Source organism: Sycon ciliatum, chromosome 12, assembly GCF_964019385.1.
Source record: "Sycon ciliatum chromosome 12, ocSycCili1.1, whole genome shotgun sequence".
Classification (NCBI taxonomy): Eukaryota; Metazoa; Porifera; class Calcarea; order Leucosolenida; family Sycettidae; genus Sycon; species Sycon ciliatum.
In genome coordinates, this window is record NC_088654.1 from 28,598,407 (window position 1) to 28,615,801 (window position 17,395).

A 17,395-nucleotide genomic window follows, 5' to 3' on the forward strand; every position below is an offset into this window, starting at 1 on the left:
TAGCCGTCATGGCACGTGTCGTGGTCTGTACCAGGCACCGTACCACTGTCTCGCAGGTTCGGGATCCGATCGGGATCCGCTTCACCGGCGAGTACTGTCGAGTCTGTCGTGTCGTGGACATGTACATGAATTATTGTTGATCCCGATGCGACCAGCGCGCTGCATGCAGCGCACGAATGCATTGTGTGTAGATCTACCGCTTTATCCACGGTTGCATGGACAGCGCCCAGGCCAGGGCCTAGGCTAGGGGCCGCTAGACGTGCGACCGGATTTCCAAGTCCGCAACAGACTCAGTACTGTACAATCATTGAAGCATGCTGGTGCTGCTCCTCTTCCTGGTGCTGAGTGGTGGGAAGTAGAGCGCTGGGGCTGGATGGCAACTGCCCTCGCTGGTGTCATGGTGGTCAGGATCGGTGCAGCTCGTACATCTACACTACAGCCTGTAGAGGGGACGGTTTCAAATAGGACACAGGTTGCAAACCGGAGCGGACTCAATATTCACTTTCTCTCTTGGTATTTTGATTGGAAAACATATCTCACAGTGGGACTACGATGTGTTATACTCCGAGCCAAAATTTCATGGCTCTGCGATGACCAGAAGCGCCATATCAAGCAGGTGAGTTTTTGACGTGTTGCTTCGCACTGCGACTTGAGTTTTACGACTTTCGAAAAATCAACTTCTTGTCGCAGGTAAACAGCGGCTCGCCTCTCGCCAATCAAGCACCGCATACCAATCAAAACTAATGGAAGCACACACAAGGCTTATTGTTACTCTGTACTGGCCGTCGTGGAGCGATAGCAATTACCTAATTTCAGACCCAGAGTGAATTTGACGTGCACTCTAAAACGTGGCCGGTTTGGAGCCACCTCTGATTTGAACTTTTTTGAAGCGAAAAATTGGGCAACTTGGAGGCAATGGGTCAACACAAAGGAGTGGCTCAGTTCGATTGACTCTGGCCCCAGAGCAAACTTCAACATGCCAGTTTCCTTCCACAAACATATTTCGAGTGAAAAATCAACGCTGATGATCGGTTTGGGTCTATCCAAATTTGGCTGTCAAAGCGTCCCGGTATCGAGCCGTCCCCTCTACAGGCATGTGAGTGCTTCGCCTTGACGCTGAACAGAGAGGCTTGGGAGATACGACCCCGGGCCGATGAGCTTTAGGGCTCGGTGCTGTACCTGATCCAGCTATTTCAGGGTAGACTGGGACGCACCCAACCATGAAATGGGGCAGTACTCAGCCAAGCACTGATTGCATATTGGGTGGACGAAGCCGCGGTACACGGCATACTTGGCTTTGTTGTTGAGGGTTGGCAGAGCCTTCCTCATGAAGCCAAGACGTCGGTGACCACGAACTGCAACTTGTCGAATTTGATCGATGAGTACTCCAAGCAACTTCAGCTCCTCCACTTCCTCTATAGCCACCCGATTGAAAGTGGCTGGAGGAGTCGGCCAGAGTTGACGGTGATGGGAAATCGGCAAGACTTGTTGGGACTTTATCGGCTCGAATGTGATCTTCCAGCCCTGGCCACATTCTGTTAGGGCATCCACAGCAGTTTGGAGATGCGCTAGGCCAACTGGGAGTGGGAGAGCGGTCAGGGATGGGATGTATTGATATAATGACGTGGTATCATCTGCATATACATGTACATGTATGGCGAGCTGGGTTGTAGCTGGGAGTTCGGGCTTTGCACAAGGCGCTTCAGCTTGTGCTTTTGATGCTCAGACTTGGCAGTCGGGCAAAGGAGATCGCGTGCGAGAGGCATCTTTGCACTTCTTGCAGCTTGCAAGGATGGCACGGCAGAGAAAGAGGTGGTCCTCCATGTCATTGACATAATTATAAAGTAAAACCTGGTGTAAGCGACCTCTGGGTTTAGCGACCACCTGCTCTTAACGACTGTTTTTCCATGCACCGACAGTGACATGTATACACATACATGTATACTGTGGGACCTGGTTCTAAAGACCACCTGGCTTTAACGACCGCTTTTGCTTGCACCGTGGGGTGGTCGCTTAAACGAGGTTTTACTGTAGTGGGAACAGAGTGGGGCCCAATATGCTCCCACACAATTGTGTGTGTTATCATCTTCCTAGCCATGCCTAATGGCTCACATGTACACATGTAACGGTGCTACCCTAACCGTATTTGTAGATGTACCACTACATGTCATCACATTCACACATGCGCGCCGACTAACATGTAGATCTACTAGCAGGGAGTCGTAAAAGCGACTCCCTGCTTGCAAGATCAGCTACTACACATGTACTAGTACTACTAGACTACAATAATTATTATAAAAATTATTATTATTTTGAGTAGAGCGGCAAATGAAATGTTGCACGAGTCAAGCCAAAAGTCACACCACGCGCGCTGTCAGTGTCATGATCAGAAAAGCGGAGAAGAAGAAAAAACGCGTCACAATAATCGTCTCAGATTCAGACTCACCTAACGAGTAGTAACGTCGTTTCGCGTTGTAACCTGACCTGGTCATCAAGCAGCTGAAATGAAAATGAAAATACTAAGAAAATAGATGACTTGCACAAAGATTGTCTGGGTTCGAGACGGGGCAAGTGGACCTTCTGACTCTGACTTCCTCACCTTTTGAGTTCGTGACTTTCGCATTTTGGCTGACGAACACTGAGCTAGTTTTTTTGGCTAGAGAGTAGCCTGGTGAGTTGTTTTGATTCGGCTTGTATCGTCAAGCCGAAGCGCTGCTGCGCTCCTGAATGCACTAGCAGACGAGAGATGGAACTGAGGCTCCCATTCCATACGGTCCTTTCCGAGCCGGCCGGAAAAATGAGGGAATATTATTTTAGGATCACTGGTGTAGGCTGCAACAAGCACGTCATGGTCCTGAAGTGTGACTACTTTCCCGCAGTGCAAGCCGGAAGTCAAGCACAACGAAAGTTTGTGGACGCCTGAGAAGGAACTCGATTCCCTTTGATTCGGCTGCACTAGCTCCAGAGCGACCCTCTCCTGAGGACAGACTTCGGAGAGGCCAGGAACCTGCCGAGTCACGAGTGGAAGCCCAAACCACGAAAATGAAGGATGGAAGGAGAGCCAGATGGCCTTTAGTAGTACTTCAAGTAGTATCTGAGTTGAAGGAGAGAACAAGTGTGCTGGAGAAACGCGGCGAAGTCCTCAGGCCTGATGTGTACTAGCTACTGTTGAAGTCACACTTGTTCCGATATGAACATTTCATCAGCCCTGATTCTGAGCAGCCGTATCTAGACTTGGACTTAGGCCGAAGACATAGCATTGTAAACCTTACTGAAGCCATAAGTATCCAATGCCTGGATCTAGTGAGAAAGCAGTTTGGCACAGGCTCACAAACTGTGATTGAATCAGGGAGTGGTGGAAAGTCACATTATACCTCTCCATGATTAGCTGGTAATGACGTTGATGCGGCTCCGACTGGGTCTCATGGGAAAGTAACTTGCATACCTGTTTAGTTGCAACGAGGCAACGGTGCCCCATGTATGAAGACATGATTGAACTACATTTTATCTCCTCCTGGGAGAATGTGGAACAAATAATGCCAGAGTGTGTCTGATACACATCACAGTCTGCTGAGTGTGTTCATTATCGTGGACGTGACAGAACTGCGCTGTGAGGTACCTTTTGCGTTGGACCTACAGTTGAGCCACTACTCTTCTTCCAAATTCCATACAACGGTGAAAGGATTTGTTGGAGCATCATCAAACAGTGCATTCACCTTCATCATACACTGGCTCCGTTGCCTACAGTAGTTCACATTTTGACGGGGCGCGCTGGGACAATACGGAAGGAGCGGCGGGAACCACTGGAGTACTCATGATGCTGGTTAGCGGAGACGGATGTGAGTGTCAGGAACGGGAACGCAACCGCACTACTGTACAGATCAGGAAGCGATGGAAGAGTTGAATCTGTTCAACCTTCCATGCCGTGTACAGGGACACAAGCGTAAAAATGGCTACATTTCGAATGTGAACTGGCGATGGCATTGTGTGGCGACGAACACAACTACAACTGTTCAAATTTTAGTATTTCGAACAATATGATTCCCATGATAACTCACTGAATGACTCAAATGACGGAGTTGGACATTACCGGGCTAGGATTATCATTTGCTGTATTTATGGATAGTCCTTGAGTTTTCAGATGAAGTGCTTCATCTTTTCCTGTCGTTCCTTTAGAATGGCACAATGTCCATGGCTGCTTTCTTGTCTTCATAACAGACTGGTATAATCAGCATGGTTCTTCCTTATTTGAGAAGAAATAAAACTTTCCTTTTGGAAAGGAAGCCCAGAAACGTCAACCCCCATGGACTGTGCTTTATGACTCTCGTCCATCGACGTTAACCGTCGCAATAACTGCTGCATGTATTTTGTGCTGTGCGAACGGTACAAGATTTTACAGCTCGCCCATGCCTTCCCAACAGGCTCCTACATTGTATATCCCGGACCGTTAGTGTTACATTGAATATGAACTAGGCTAGCACAGTTATCCTTCGTTCTTTTCATGGCGGCACGTAGCATGGAACTTGACGTGTTCTTGGGATCCTCGTTCAACACTTGCTGTTCCCGGATGCCATATTATTGGGTGCATGGAGGTTGCTTCTATGCTCACTGTTGTTTGGTAAAACAAATTTGTTATAACTATTTCACTGAAGAATAAGGCAAGAGCATTTTGGGTTGGTTTGGACACCTGGCTTCTCTTCACATAATAATAATTATTATACAGTCATGTACTTCCACTAACCTACAAGTACAAGTGCACATGACTCATGTCATGAGCTGCTGAAGACAGTCAGTAGATCTACTGGTCATCTACAATCATGTACATGCCGTGCACCGTTCATTCATGCTGACAAAAAAAGCACACTACAGCTAGCTATACAGACAGTCTACAGACGGTGTAGGGTGCCCGCAGTGTAGCCTGGGTGCAAAGCAGGGAGTAGTAAAATACAACTCCCTGGTGCAAAGGGTGCACTAACTATTACTTGGCTTGGCCCGTGTCACTCGCGGCTCAGATCTTTGTGCAAGTCATCTATTCTCCTGACATTTTGTACTAGTACAAGATTCGTTACCACGTTAGTAGAGTGTTTGTGGTACTTTACCCAATTTATCTGGTGATAGTCGCTGGCAAAATGGCCTCTGCGTACTGCCTTTGTCTCGTTTTGATTCTCCTGGGCACGTCAAACGCGCAGTTGGGAGGAGAGCCACACGATAATGCCCACCGAGAGTCCATGGTGTCCGTCGGCAGAGCGGTAGCTGCGGCGGTGTCGTCCGTTCCGCTTCGCAACGCTGCAGTCCCCGGGCTGCGTATGCCCGTAGTGGGAATCGGCACGGGTGGCTACGCCTTTTCTCCGTCGCAGCACGGAGAGATATGGAATGACACCACTGCCCAAAAGGTACATTATAACAGTTTATAGGCCACACTGTCACAACAGTTTACCTATGTTTTTAGCCAGCAAATTCCACAGTAAGATACACTAGAGGGCGATGAAAACAAAACAAAAAAAGGAATCTGAAAAGTCAGGAAACAAAAATGTAAATCACCGAAAAAGGTTTTTGATTTGCCTTTCATACAGTAGACTCGTACGCCCAAGAACGTCCAGGCTGGAAATCTAAGAACGCCCCAGCCCGGATTTAAGAACGAACTCCAAGATTTTTAAGAACGCGGATTGCACCTTCATGATCTTGTCCTAGTACACGAAAAACAAGTCCGCAACCACAAACTCTTGTCGGGTCCTCCCGAAAACATCACCCAGTGCAGCGCTACATACTACACGTGCATGTAAAGTGTACAACCGGTACACAGTACATGTAGGGTAAAGTGCATTGTACATGAGCGTCACGGGTGGTCATGTTGGACGCGTAAGAACGCGAAATAAGAACGTAGCCTGGGACGCTGAAAAATAAGAACTTTGCTAGGCTGGCCCTCTGAAACCGCGTTCTTGGGCGTACGAGTCTACTGTACCTTGATTAGTCTTTCATGCAGTCATCACCAAAAACAATCCGGCTAACGCCATGGATACAGTGCACTAGTGGCACTGGTAAGTGGTATGGTACATGTTCACCGGCACACCGACAGTTCTTCATACAGTCAGTACGTGACATGGTGCCTTCGTGGCATGCATGTATTTACAGACTACCAGCACAGGACTGAGCAGTCTGCGCTGCGTGACTCTGCCCAGCCTGCTGCTGCCGTCGAGTCGAGCGCGGCCCATGCACCATACAGCTACCAGTAGCTTAGCATGGCATTGGCCGGATTTTTTGGCGACGACTGTACATTGTGCCTTTCATACGTTGTGCACTAGTATGACAGAGTAGGTAGATAATAACGTCCTCAGCAGTGCACATGCGTTGTTGGCCAACACTACTGAGTTGATCCTGGTAATGACCTGAGCAAGTTGATCAGTGACTGCAGACATGTGTAGCAGTAGACATACACATACACATACAAACTGATACGGTCACACCTGTACTTTCACACACCTGAGAAAACGAACACCTTTCACACACCTGAGAAAACGAACACCTTTCACACACCTGAGAAAACAAACACCTTTCACATACCTGAGAAAACAAACACCTTTCACACACCTGAGAAAACAAACACAATTCACACACCTGAGAAAACAAACACCTATATAAAAGTGAGGACAGCCCGTTGCGGTCTTATTGATTTTGGGTACGTTTTAGTATGCGGGAACACTTGAAAATGCGGTCGCGTGTGAAATGCGAAATGCGGACACTCTCTCGCGTGCCCCACAGAACTGTTTTGCACTGATCTCAGCCTGACAAATGCAGACATACTGACTGGGATACATGGGTTCCTGCACTCTGATGTAATTGTATAATATTTGGACTGCAGGATCGTACATACATGTACATATCATACAGTTGTAAAGTGTAACCTCCCCCCCCCCCCCCCCCCCCTCTCTCGAGATATTTAAAAGCGTAATCGTGTGGTGACGAGAAGCATAGAAAACAATTACGTGTGGCTAAAGCTGAAAAGAAACCTTTGTTGTTCAGCGCACAATGGACCTCATTTGGATGGTAAGGTCACTCTGACTTTACTCCGTTATTGAGACAGAACATCAAACCAACCACAGCACTATCGGGCGCTGACGAAATGGCTGGTCAGAGTCATAGTCTAGGCCGTTCCGAATTTTCATGTACAGCTCTATGCACAGTTGGGTCAAAAACGTTACAAAGGCAACAACACAACTTGTAAGAATGGACGATCGATCGAAGATCAATGAAACATTTTCAAGACGCACTGGCTAAATGAGTCTGGCAGATTTCAGCCGGGCTTTTTTTAGCTGGAAGACGCGCGGCAGAAAAGGAATGGGATTCAGACGAAGCCATGGAAAAGGGGAAATTTTTCTGCATGTGTGCGGCTGTCTACGTGGGTGAAAGATGTGCAATGTGAGAGTGGCATTATACTGGTCTAGGCTTAGCAGGCTGTTTGTGCTTAGGAAAACCCCACTGCACTCTCAAGGGAGAATGACATAGTGGAGATAAGGGGAAGACTTTGAGGTGAGATTCTCAGTTGCGTACATTATTATACTAAGGAAGTTGTATGTGCATGGACAGCACATGTGCTTTAGCAGTTGTGTGTGTGCATGTGTAGTGCTATTCCCAGCATCATGGTGCACACTTTAGATTTCATGTACTGGTACATGAAATCTAAAGTGTGCACCTGCTGACCATTTCTGCATGGGTGTCTGTCCGTGTCCAATTTGCCTGGTACAGATGTGCCGGGTCCCAACTTGCCCAGTCACAACGTGCCCGGGTCCAACATTCCAGAGCCAAAGTGCCCGGGTTCGTTGTGCTCGGTCCCCACTTACCCTGTCCCAACGAGCCCAGGTCCGACTTGCTCAGGTCCAACTTGCCCGGGTCCAAAGTGCCCGGGTCCAAAGTGCCCGGGTCCATTGTGCCCGGTCCCCACTTACCTGAGTACAACGTGCCCGGAATAGGATAGTCCTTGTGTAGTATAGGAGCGATTTTTTTCCAGCCGTTCTGCTACCCGCAATCAGCTGAGAACTTGTGACTAGGCACAAAGGATACAGTCATAGCCACGGGTTTTCGGGTTTACAGCACTTGTACCAGTGGTCTTGACTTGTGAGACTTATCCCCTCGACCCCATTCTTAGGCGCTGCATCTTCCACCAAACTTACCGGGCGTTAGCGGCCGTCGTGAGTTCCCTCTGGAAAGTACACAATAATAATAATAGATTTTCATTGGTTTGAGGGAAAGATACAAACGGGAAAAAATCTGAAGAAATAATTGACTGTCACCACCAGGACTCGAACCAGGGACCTTCGCTTCAGGCCAGAGTTGCTCTAACCACTGATAATTCATACATCATTTGAAAACCAAGAACCAGGCCAGTGATGTCCCGCATCCGAGTGTCAAAATAATATATTCGTTTTTTATGAATGAAAGGAGAAGGACAAAAATAGTACGAGTTATGACTAAAAATCCAGCAACGTAACCAGATCTTCTTGTCCGTTTTGTGCCATCCTGTCGCACTGGCTGACTGTATATGATCTGGCTACGTTGGTGGACAGTTATTCATATTTCGCACCATTATTGTCCTTCTCCTTTTTATCCATAATTAAATTGGCTCACCATCCGAGTTATTGTTTTTCTGTACTATGAACGCAGAGTGCTTTTTTCGCTGTCTTCTCGCTCGCTGCAGGCTGTGCGTAAATGGATACAGCTGGGTGGACGTCGTATTGATGCCAGTTATAGCTATACAGACCAGATTGGGGTTGGCAAGGCCATTGCTGCTGCTATTGCCGCTGGTGAAGTGACCCGGGAGGAGCTGTTTGTCGTGTCCAAGGTATGTTTGTGTTTGAGCGTGTGTGTGTGTGTGTGGGGGGGGGGGGGGGGTGCTGTGTGTGTGCGTGTGTGTGTGTGTGTGTGTGTGTGTCCCATATGGTGCAGTGGTATGTGCAGCGATTTCCAATCGATAGATTGCGGGTTCGATTCCCGACGATTATGGTCACACACGTCTTTCTTCTCTTTCTCAGACTCTTCCTGACTTTTCTTTCATTCTCCTGGGTGGTTACCAACAGCCAGTGCATGCCGGAGTATGTGGTGTGATGTGTGTGCGGGAAAAAAAGAAAAAATGAAAAAAAAAAAAAAAAATGAAAAAAGACCAAAAAAAGGGATTCACTGGCCAGAAAATGTCACTCCAAATAGCTGTATGGTGTAGACCAGGCTGAATAGTGACGGTCAATTCTTCAGCCTTGCAAGCTGTTGAATGGTGTAATCCCAGCACAAGTTGCTATGGCTTCTGCCGTAGCATTGCTATCATTGCCTCCGGCGATGGGCGTCAAAGGTCAAAGGTCAAAGGTGTGTGTGTGTGTGTGTGTGTTTATGTGTGTTTATATGATTACATCAGGCTTGTAGTCCGTAAAGATGACATCATACTGTACTTGTATCATTACATCATTGTGTTTGAATCGTTTGCACACAAATCGCCTACACTCAACTATGCACTGGATCTCACTAAAAATCCAGTATTTTATCAACATTAAATTTTCAGCTACCGTCACCATCATCAGGAAAACATTGAGAAAATACTGGATTTGTGTGCAATGCAGTGCATGCATGAGTGTAGGTCAGGTGCCTGCAATTGTTCCGTCAGGCGAAATAGCACGTCATAGTACATTTGAGATCAGCGGGAAGAAGATGACGACGTCCACTAATTTAGTATCTGTGCACACGAATCTGCTGTGTGTGTGTGTGACTCTGTGTGTCAGCTATGATATCATCCCCTGTGGTTCCTTGCCTAGCATGTACGTCTGAACCATCCTGCAAAGTTTGAATGACGTGGGTTGAGCGATCGCTCCGCGAAACATACCTTTTGAAATTCTCTTCACAGTATATCTTCCACCATTGAAATTTTGAATTTCTTGCTGAGAGGGGTGGCTTGCAACCTCGATATGGCTTGTTCCAGGCATGCTTTGGAGCCATCCCCTGTTGAAGTAGTGGCGGGGATCTGCCCTGCAACTGCTACAACAAAAAATGATTCGATCTGAGAAAGGGTGAGACCGCGAATCTCGGTTGAATATTGAGTATTTCAAGCCTTTTCACGATGAAGATGGAGTTCTTTTTGGAGATGGACGTCGCGGCAAAGGACATGGTGTCCGACTTCTGGCGTCTGGTGAAGCCAGGGATCATTTGTCCAGTCAGGTCGGCAGCCTAACCGTCGGTAAGCTTGTGTTTGGATCCCGTTCTGCTCGATGTGGTAGATCACAAACAATTTGATATCGCACAAATTGATCTCAGCGTCGTGCGTACGGTATTTTGTAATCAGAAAATCGCAAAGTGTCTCTGTGTGGCCCTCCTATGCCACGAGAAACTCCAATCAGGCTCCTATGTCCTCTGCCTTCATGATTGAATGTCCACTTCGTTTGAACAACGAACACAGCAATCGAGGACGGCTTTGCAATGAAAAATACAGCTATACTGGAGCTGAAAAAAAAGAAGAAAAAACGTGCTCAGGATGAGACTCGAGTACAAGCATGCTCTCCCAGCAGGTGAAACGCAAATTTTTGTGAAAAAAATGCGTGTCGCCGACTGACCAGTAATTTCGCCTGACGCAGTTTCAGCAAGCTGCATGGGACATCCTTTATACATTCACATCACAGTCTATGTTGATCATTGGTGATAAGTGGCGTGGTGTGTACAACAGAGCTGCAGCCACAGTCATGCCATAGGAGATCTGCTTAAATTCTGCTTCTACACACTTTCATCACTAAAAGATTTATCCAGGAATTTGTAAGCAACTGAGTCGGGTTTTGAGCTGCTCACTCTTGCTCTCATGTACTCTATCCCAAATACATATCTGACCGAGCAGTCCGGACAACACCATAGCTTGGTCGTAGAGTGTTGTAGGCCATGAACTAGGGCCCCTTGTTTGATTCCTTGTGGCTACATTCAATGTGTTCTTCAGCCTCTACCTGTCTCAACTCACTCCTATTTGAGAGGCGGTGATTTCAGATAGGTTAGGAAATTATCAACCACCACCCCCCTCTCTCTCCCTTCACCCCTGCCCCCCCCCCCCCCTCCCTTCACCTCCCAGCACCACACCACACATAAATCAGAAGAGGTCATTGGTCATTTGTGGGTGAGGCTGATTTCAGGTCCACTGGTCAGTGTAGGGCAATTTCACTTGATAATCTTTGCTATCATGTTAGAATCCATAGTTCAACAACGAGAGAGCTTGGAAGCTCAGGGCCCTACCCTATGCTTTTTTGCCTTGATAACCTAGACAAAAAAAAGCATAGGGATGTTATAAATTCTTAAAAAATTCCTTTTTTTAAGACATAACCTGGGATTCCAACCCGCACTATCGCGCGCCTTGCATGCATCCCCGATACACTTCGCATACATACTAATTCTTCCAAGTTGCTTCACGTTATGATCTTGCATTTGAAAGCCCTATTTGAATATGCATTGTGGCCAGCCGTCTTTGATGGTACGGTACAGTACGGGACAGGTACGATCGAGGGTAATACGACACCGTCTACCGCCTTGATGACGGCAAAAAAAGCATAGGGATGTTATAAATTTTGCAATTCTCCTATTTTTTTCAGGCATATCTTGGGATTCGAACCCGCACTGTCGCCCTACATGCATACACTTCGCATTCATACCCATTCTTCCAAGTTGCTTCACGTTATGATCTTGCGTTTGAAAGCCCTATTTGAATATTGCGGCCAGCTGTATGTGGCCAGCTGTGTTTGATGGTACGGTACGGTACGGGACAGATATAGCGCCAGGCGTGACACAAACAAACAAACAAACACACAAATAACAAATTAGAGCTGTGTGGACCCTGGCTAGCGCAAGACGTTACTGAAGTAACGTCTTCTGCATAGCTACGGGAATAGTGACAACTTGTTGTTGTCGTCGGCATCCGTTCGATAATTCATACTGTACTCTATTCTCTATTTTGCATGTGCACGCTTGTGTGTGTGTGTGTGTGTTTTTGTGTGAGTGTGTGCGTGTGTATGTGTGTTTGTGCGTTTGTATGCGTGTGTGTGTGCATGTGTGCGTGTGTGTTTGTTTGTGTCCATGGTTACTTGAAGGTTGGAAGTGGAGGTCTGATTCCCGGTGCAGCCATGGGTTACAATGACACAATGGTTCAGATTGGCCCCATTTTATCATCATTGCAGGTAAAATGCACTGCTGGGTCTGGAGAGAGAATGAGTGTGGGAATGAGTGATTGAGTGAGTGGGTGAGTGATTGAGTGAGTGAGTGAGTGAGCGCATGAGCTGGTGATGCTTGTGCACATGATTGTGATGATGGTGATGGCTGTAGTGTTGGTGCTACTGGCAACTCTGGTGGTCGTGCTTGTGCGGATGGCAATGGTGGTACGTGTGCTGGTGGTATCAATGGTATCAGTGATGATACTGGAGTGCCGGTGCTGGCATTGGTGATATGTGCAGCACTGGATCCAGTATTGACACAGACCAGTTCTTGTGTGGTGTCTGTATAGTGATTTGTCTGTGTGTTTGATGGGTTGGATGGCGTGTTGTTGAGTGTTTATGACAGTGTCTGTATACTAGTGTTGATAGCCTGCATTCAGGCTAGTGTAGTATCTGGTAATGAGCCAACCCAGACATGTTTTCAAACCCAATACGCATGAGTTGGAGAACACCACGACCAGAGCATGTTCTAACCACTCTATACCAATGTGATGAAATGTTGTCCCGGGTTTCATATGTAATGATATGGTTATAGCCAGTCTCAAAGGTCTCTGACCTCGCCTGCAATTTATCTGCCGTCCCTAGAGAAATATTTCAGCGGGCAGCACCTGTGTGACATCTCCCTTGACAGCGACTAGTCACAGCACACACACACACACACACACACACACACACACACACACACACACACACACACACACACACACACACACACACACACACACACACACACACACACACACACACACACACACACACACACACACACACACACACACACACACACACACACACACACACACACACACACACACACACACACACACACACACACACACACACACACACACACACACACACACACACACACACACACACACACACACACACACACACACACACACACACACACACACACACACACACACACACACACACACACACACACACACACACACACACACACACACACACACACACACACACACACACACACACACACACACACACACACACACACACACACACACACACACACACACACACACACACACACACACACACACACACACACACACACACACACACACACACACACACACACACACACACACACACACACACACACACACACACACACACACACACACACACACACACACACACACACACACACACACACACACACACACACACACACACACACACACACACACACACACACACACACACACACACACACACACACACACACACACACACACACACACACACACACACACACACACACACACACACACACACACACACACACACACACACACACACACACACACACACACACACACACACACACACACACACACACACACACACACACACACACACACACACACACACACACACACACACACACACACACACACACACACACACACACACACACACACACACACACACACACACACACACACACACACACACACACACACACACACACACACACACACACACACACACACACACACACACACACACACACACACACACACACACACACACACACACACACACACACACACACACACACACACACACACACACACACACACACACACACACACACACACACACACACACACACACACACACACACACACACACACACACACACACACACACACACACACACACACACACACACACACACACACACACACACACACACACACACACACACACACACACACACACACACACACACACACACACACACACACACACACACACACACACACACACACACACACACACACACACACACACACACACACACACACACACACACACACACACACACACACACACACACACACACACACACACACACACACACACACACACACACACACACACACACACACACACACACACACACACACACACACACACACACACACACACACACACACACACACACACACACACACACACACACACACACACACACACACACACACACACACACACACACACACACACACACACACACACACACACACACACACACACACACACACACACACACACACACACACACACACACACACACACACACACACACACACACACACACACACACACACACACACACACACACACACACACACACACACACACACACACACACACACACACACACACACACACACACACACACACACACACACACACACACACACACACACACACACACACACACACACACACACACACACACACACACACACACACACACACACACACACACACACACACACACACACACACACACACACACACACACACACACACACACACACACACACACACACACACACACACACACACACACACACACACACACACACACACACACACACACACACACACACACACACACACACACACACACACACACACACACACACACACACACACACACACACACACACACACACACACACACACACACACACACACACACACACACACACACACACACACACACACACACACACACACACACACACACAGTTAGTGTGAACGTTGCAGTGCAGAATCCTGCTTGATCATTGCATATTGTATAAGCAGAAATAGTCGTCTGGAATTTAATTTCGTCTTTTTCCTCCATGGAGCTTTTGAACTAAATCAAATTCCAGACTAATGTCAATTTGTCCAGCTTTTCAATACACTCTTATGATCCATGGATACAATTTACAACCGGACGAACTCCCTTTCTTTGGAGTTGGACGAAATTATTGACCAGCGGAAATTTCTGCTTGATCATAGCATCCATACCTGTCAACCTTTGCAAACCTGAGATCGTGACAATGGCATACCTAGAAATTAGGGGTGAAACGGTTCGGGTAAGGAACCGGTTTTGGAACCGCCAGCTGAAAAGAGTCGGGTACCCGTTCCGTCAAATTTCGAACCGAAACTCGAAAAAACCCTGTTCTTGTACAAATACATGTACACGTCAAGTCTACTCAAGATTTTAAAATGTCTTACCTTACGATCCTCACTCTTCCAAAGAGTTCTCTGGTCATTATATTCTTCGCACTTGGACTCTCCGATGTCTCATTCTTCCTCGTAAAAATGTTTTTTTCTAAAAATTAATTGTCGCGAACGCATTTTGTCGGTCTGGAGAAAAGAATGCATGGAACCGATACCCGAACCGTGGGAAACAATGCTGGCATTCGGGTACCCGAACATGAAAAACATGGAACCGTTTCACCCCTACTAGAAATGTATACACCTGTAGTTGTGAGGCATATGACAAATACACTTTTGGGTGTGAATTACCACCCTCGATATCGGGACGGTCCTGGCCAAAATCGGGATAGTTAGCAGGTATGATATCCTGTTCAGCGTTCGTACCAACAAGACTCTTGCATTCCGGCATTTCTTTCTGGCACTACCGTGAAATTCAGAACTCTCTCAGAATCTAACCTGATATTTGCGGAAAGGATATATGTTTGTGTGTTCGTATTTTGACGTAAGAGAAATGCACAGAGGGACAGGACTGAGCGCAACGGGGATAACGTATTGAAGACAGCCATGATAGGTTCTGTCCCTCTGTGCAATTGTCCTGTCACTTTTCCCTTGTGTACTTGTTTCTGTCGAAATTAAGTGCCAGTTTGTCGTCATTAAGGGGATCGTCAACTACTTCTTAATTATGCATGAGGACACATTTTTGTCTATATGTATGCATCTTTCTCTATGTCTGTTCCTCGGTCTGTTATTTTGTGTGATGACAAGGTCACTAAATAGCAGCAAGAGGTGATAAACAATAGTGTGTCACTCCGCATCTCTTGTGCACAACCTGCAGATACCCGGCCCATGGCAGAATTTATATTGACGTCACCTTCGTACAGAGCATGGGCATTTTGCCGCAAAGCAGTGTGAGAGCACGTGCTGGGAGCTGACCTTGTAATGTAAAGCCCGGCCAAGTGCGCCAGGCCAAACTTCCCAAAATACTTGCAACGTGTGTGTCGTAGAAAAGATTACGTCAACAAAGCGTTCCACCGTGGGCCAAATCATCCGGGAGTTGCACACTCTTGTTTATCTACCCTTGACGAAGGTGACGTGAAAAATAATTCTGCCATGGGCCGGGTATCTGCAGATTGTGCAGAAGAGATCCGGAGTGAAGCAGTATTTAGCTGAGTCTAAATGTTTCTCCTTCAGTGTGATTCGCCTATCTACGGCTTTGTGATATTTAACGCAAAACTTGTTGCTAGAAATTTGGTGACATGTCATCGAGTGGAAAACAATCTTCTTCCAGATATCTGTCTGTCTGTCTGACTATTATGTCTGTCTATCTGTCTGTCTATCTGTCTGTCTGTCTGTTTGTCTGTCTATCTGTTTGTCTGTCTGTCTGTCTGTCTGTTTGTCTGTCTGTTTGTCTGTTTGTTTGTCTGTTTGTTTGTCTGTCTGTCTGTCTGTTTGTCTGTCTTTCTGTGTGTTTGTCTGTTTGTTTGTCTATCTGTTTGTCTGTCTGTCTGTCTGTTTGTCTGTCTGTTTTTCTGTTTGTTTGTCTGTTTGTTTGTCTGTCTGTCTGTCTGTTTGTCTGTCTTTCTGTGTGTTTGTCTGTTTGTTTGTCTGTCTGTCTGTCTGTCTGTCTGTCTGTCTGTCTGTCTGTTTGTCTGTTTGTTTGTCTGTCTCTGTCTGTCTGTCTGTCTGTCTGTTTGTCTGTTTGTTTGTCTGTCTGTTTGTCTGTTTGTTTGTTTGTCTGTCTGTCTGTCTGTCTTTCTATCTGTCTGTCTGTCTGTTTGTTTGTTTGTATGAATAATAACAGTCATGTATGTCTGTTCGTACGTGTGTGCATCTATTCCGAAACTTGTGTTCCTGTGGCAGATGAAGTACGTTGATCTGCTTCTCATCCACTGGCCTGGACCACCGGGCAAGAGTAAAGATCCAGCTTGCCAAGGTCAGCCAGCCACATTCAAGACTTGTCGCCAGCAAACATGGAAAGCTCTCCAGGACATGTTCAAACAAGGTGAATGAAAGCAACAGAAAACAGTGTCTGTCGGATTGTCTGTGCAAACTACAGTATACTGGTCAGCTTGTCTCTGCCTGTTTTAATAAACCTATGCCTATTTGTGTTCGTGTCAGTCTATCTGTCTTTGCTGTGTGACAGT

At 46.9% G+C, this 17,395-nt stretch overlaps 1 protein-coding gene across 1 annotated transcript; it reads left to right on the forward strand.

The window, feature by feature from the left end:
• Window positions 1-5,062: 5,062 nt before the first annotated feature.
• On the forward strand, window positions 5,063-17,293 carry LOC135828135 (uncharacterized oxidoreductase YtbE-like). Its single transcript, XM_065340567.1, has 4 exons — window positions 5,063-5,393; window positions 8,693-8,836; window positions 12,096-12,182; window positions 17,112-17,293. The coding sequence occupies exons 1-4, from the start codon at window positions 5,130-5,132 to the stop codon at window positions 17,259-17,261; spliced, it is 645 nt and encodes a 214-aa protein (XP_065196639.1). The 5' UTR covers window positions 5,063-5,129; the 3' UTR covers window positions 17,262-17,293.
• The last annotated feature ends 102 nt before the right edge of the window (window positions 17,294-17,395 follow it).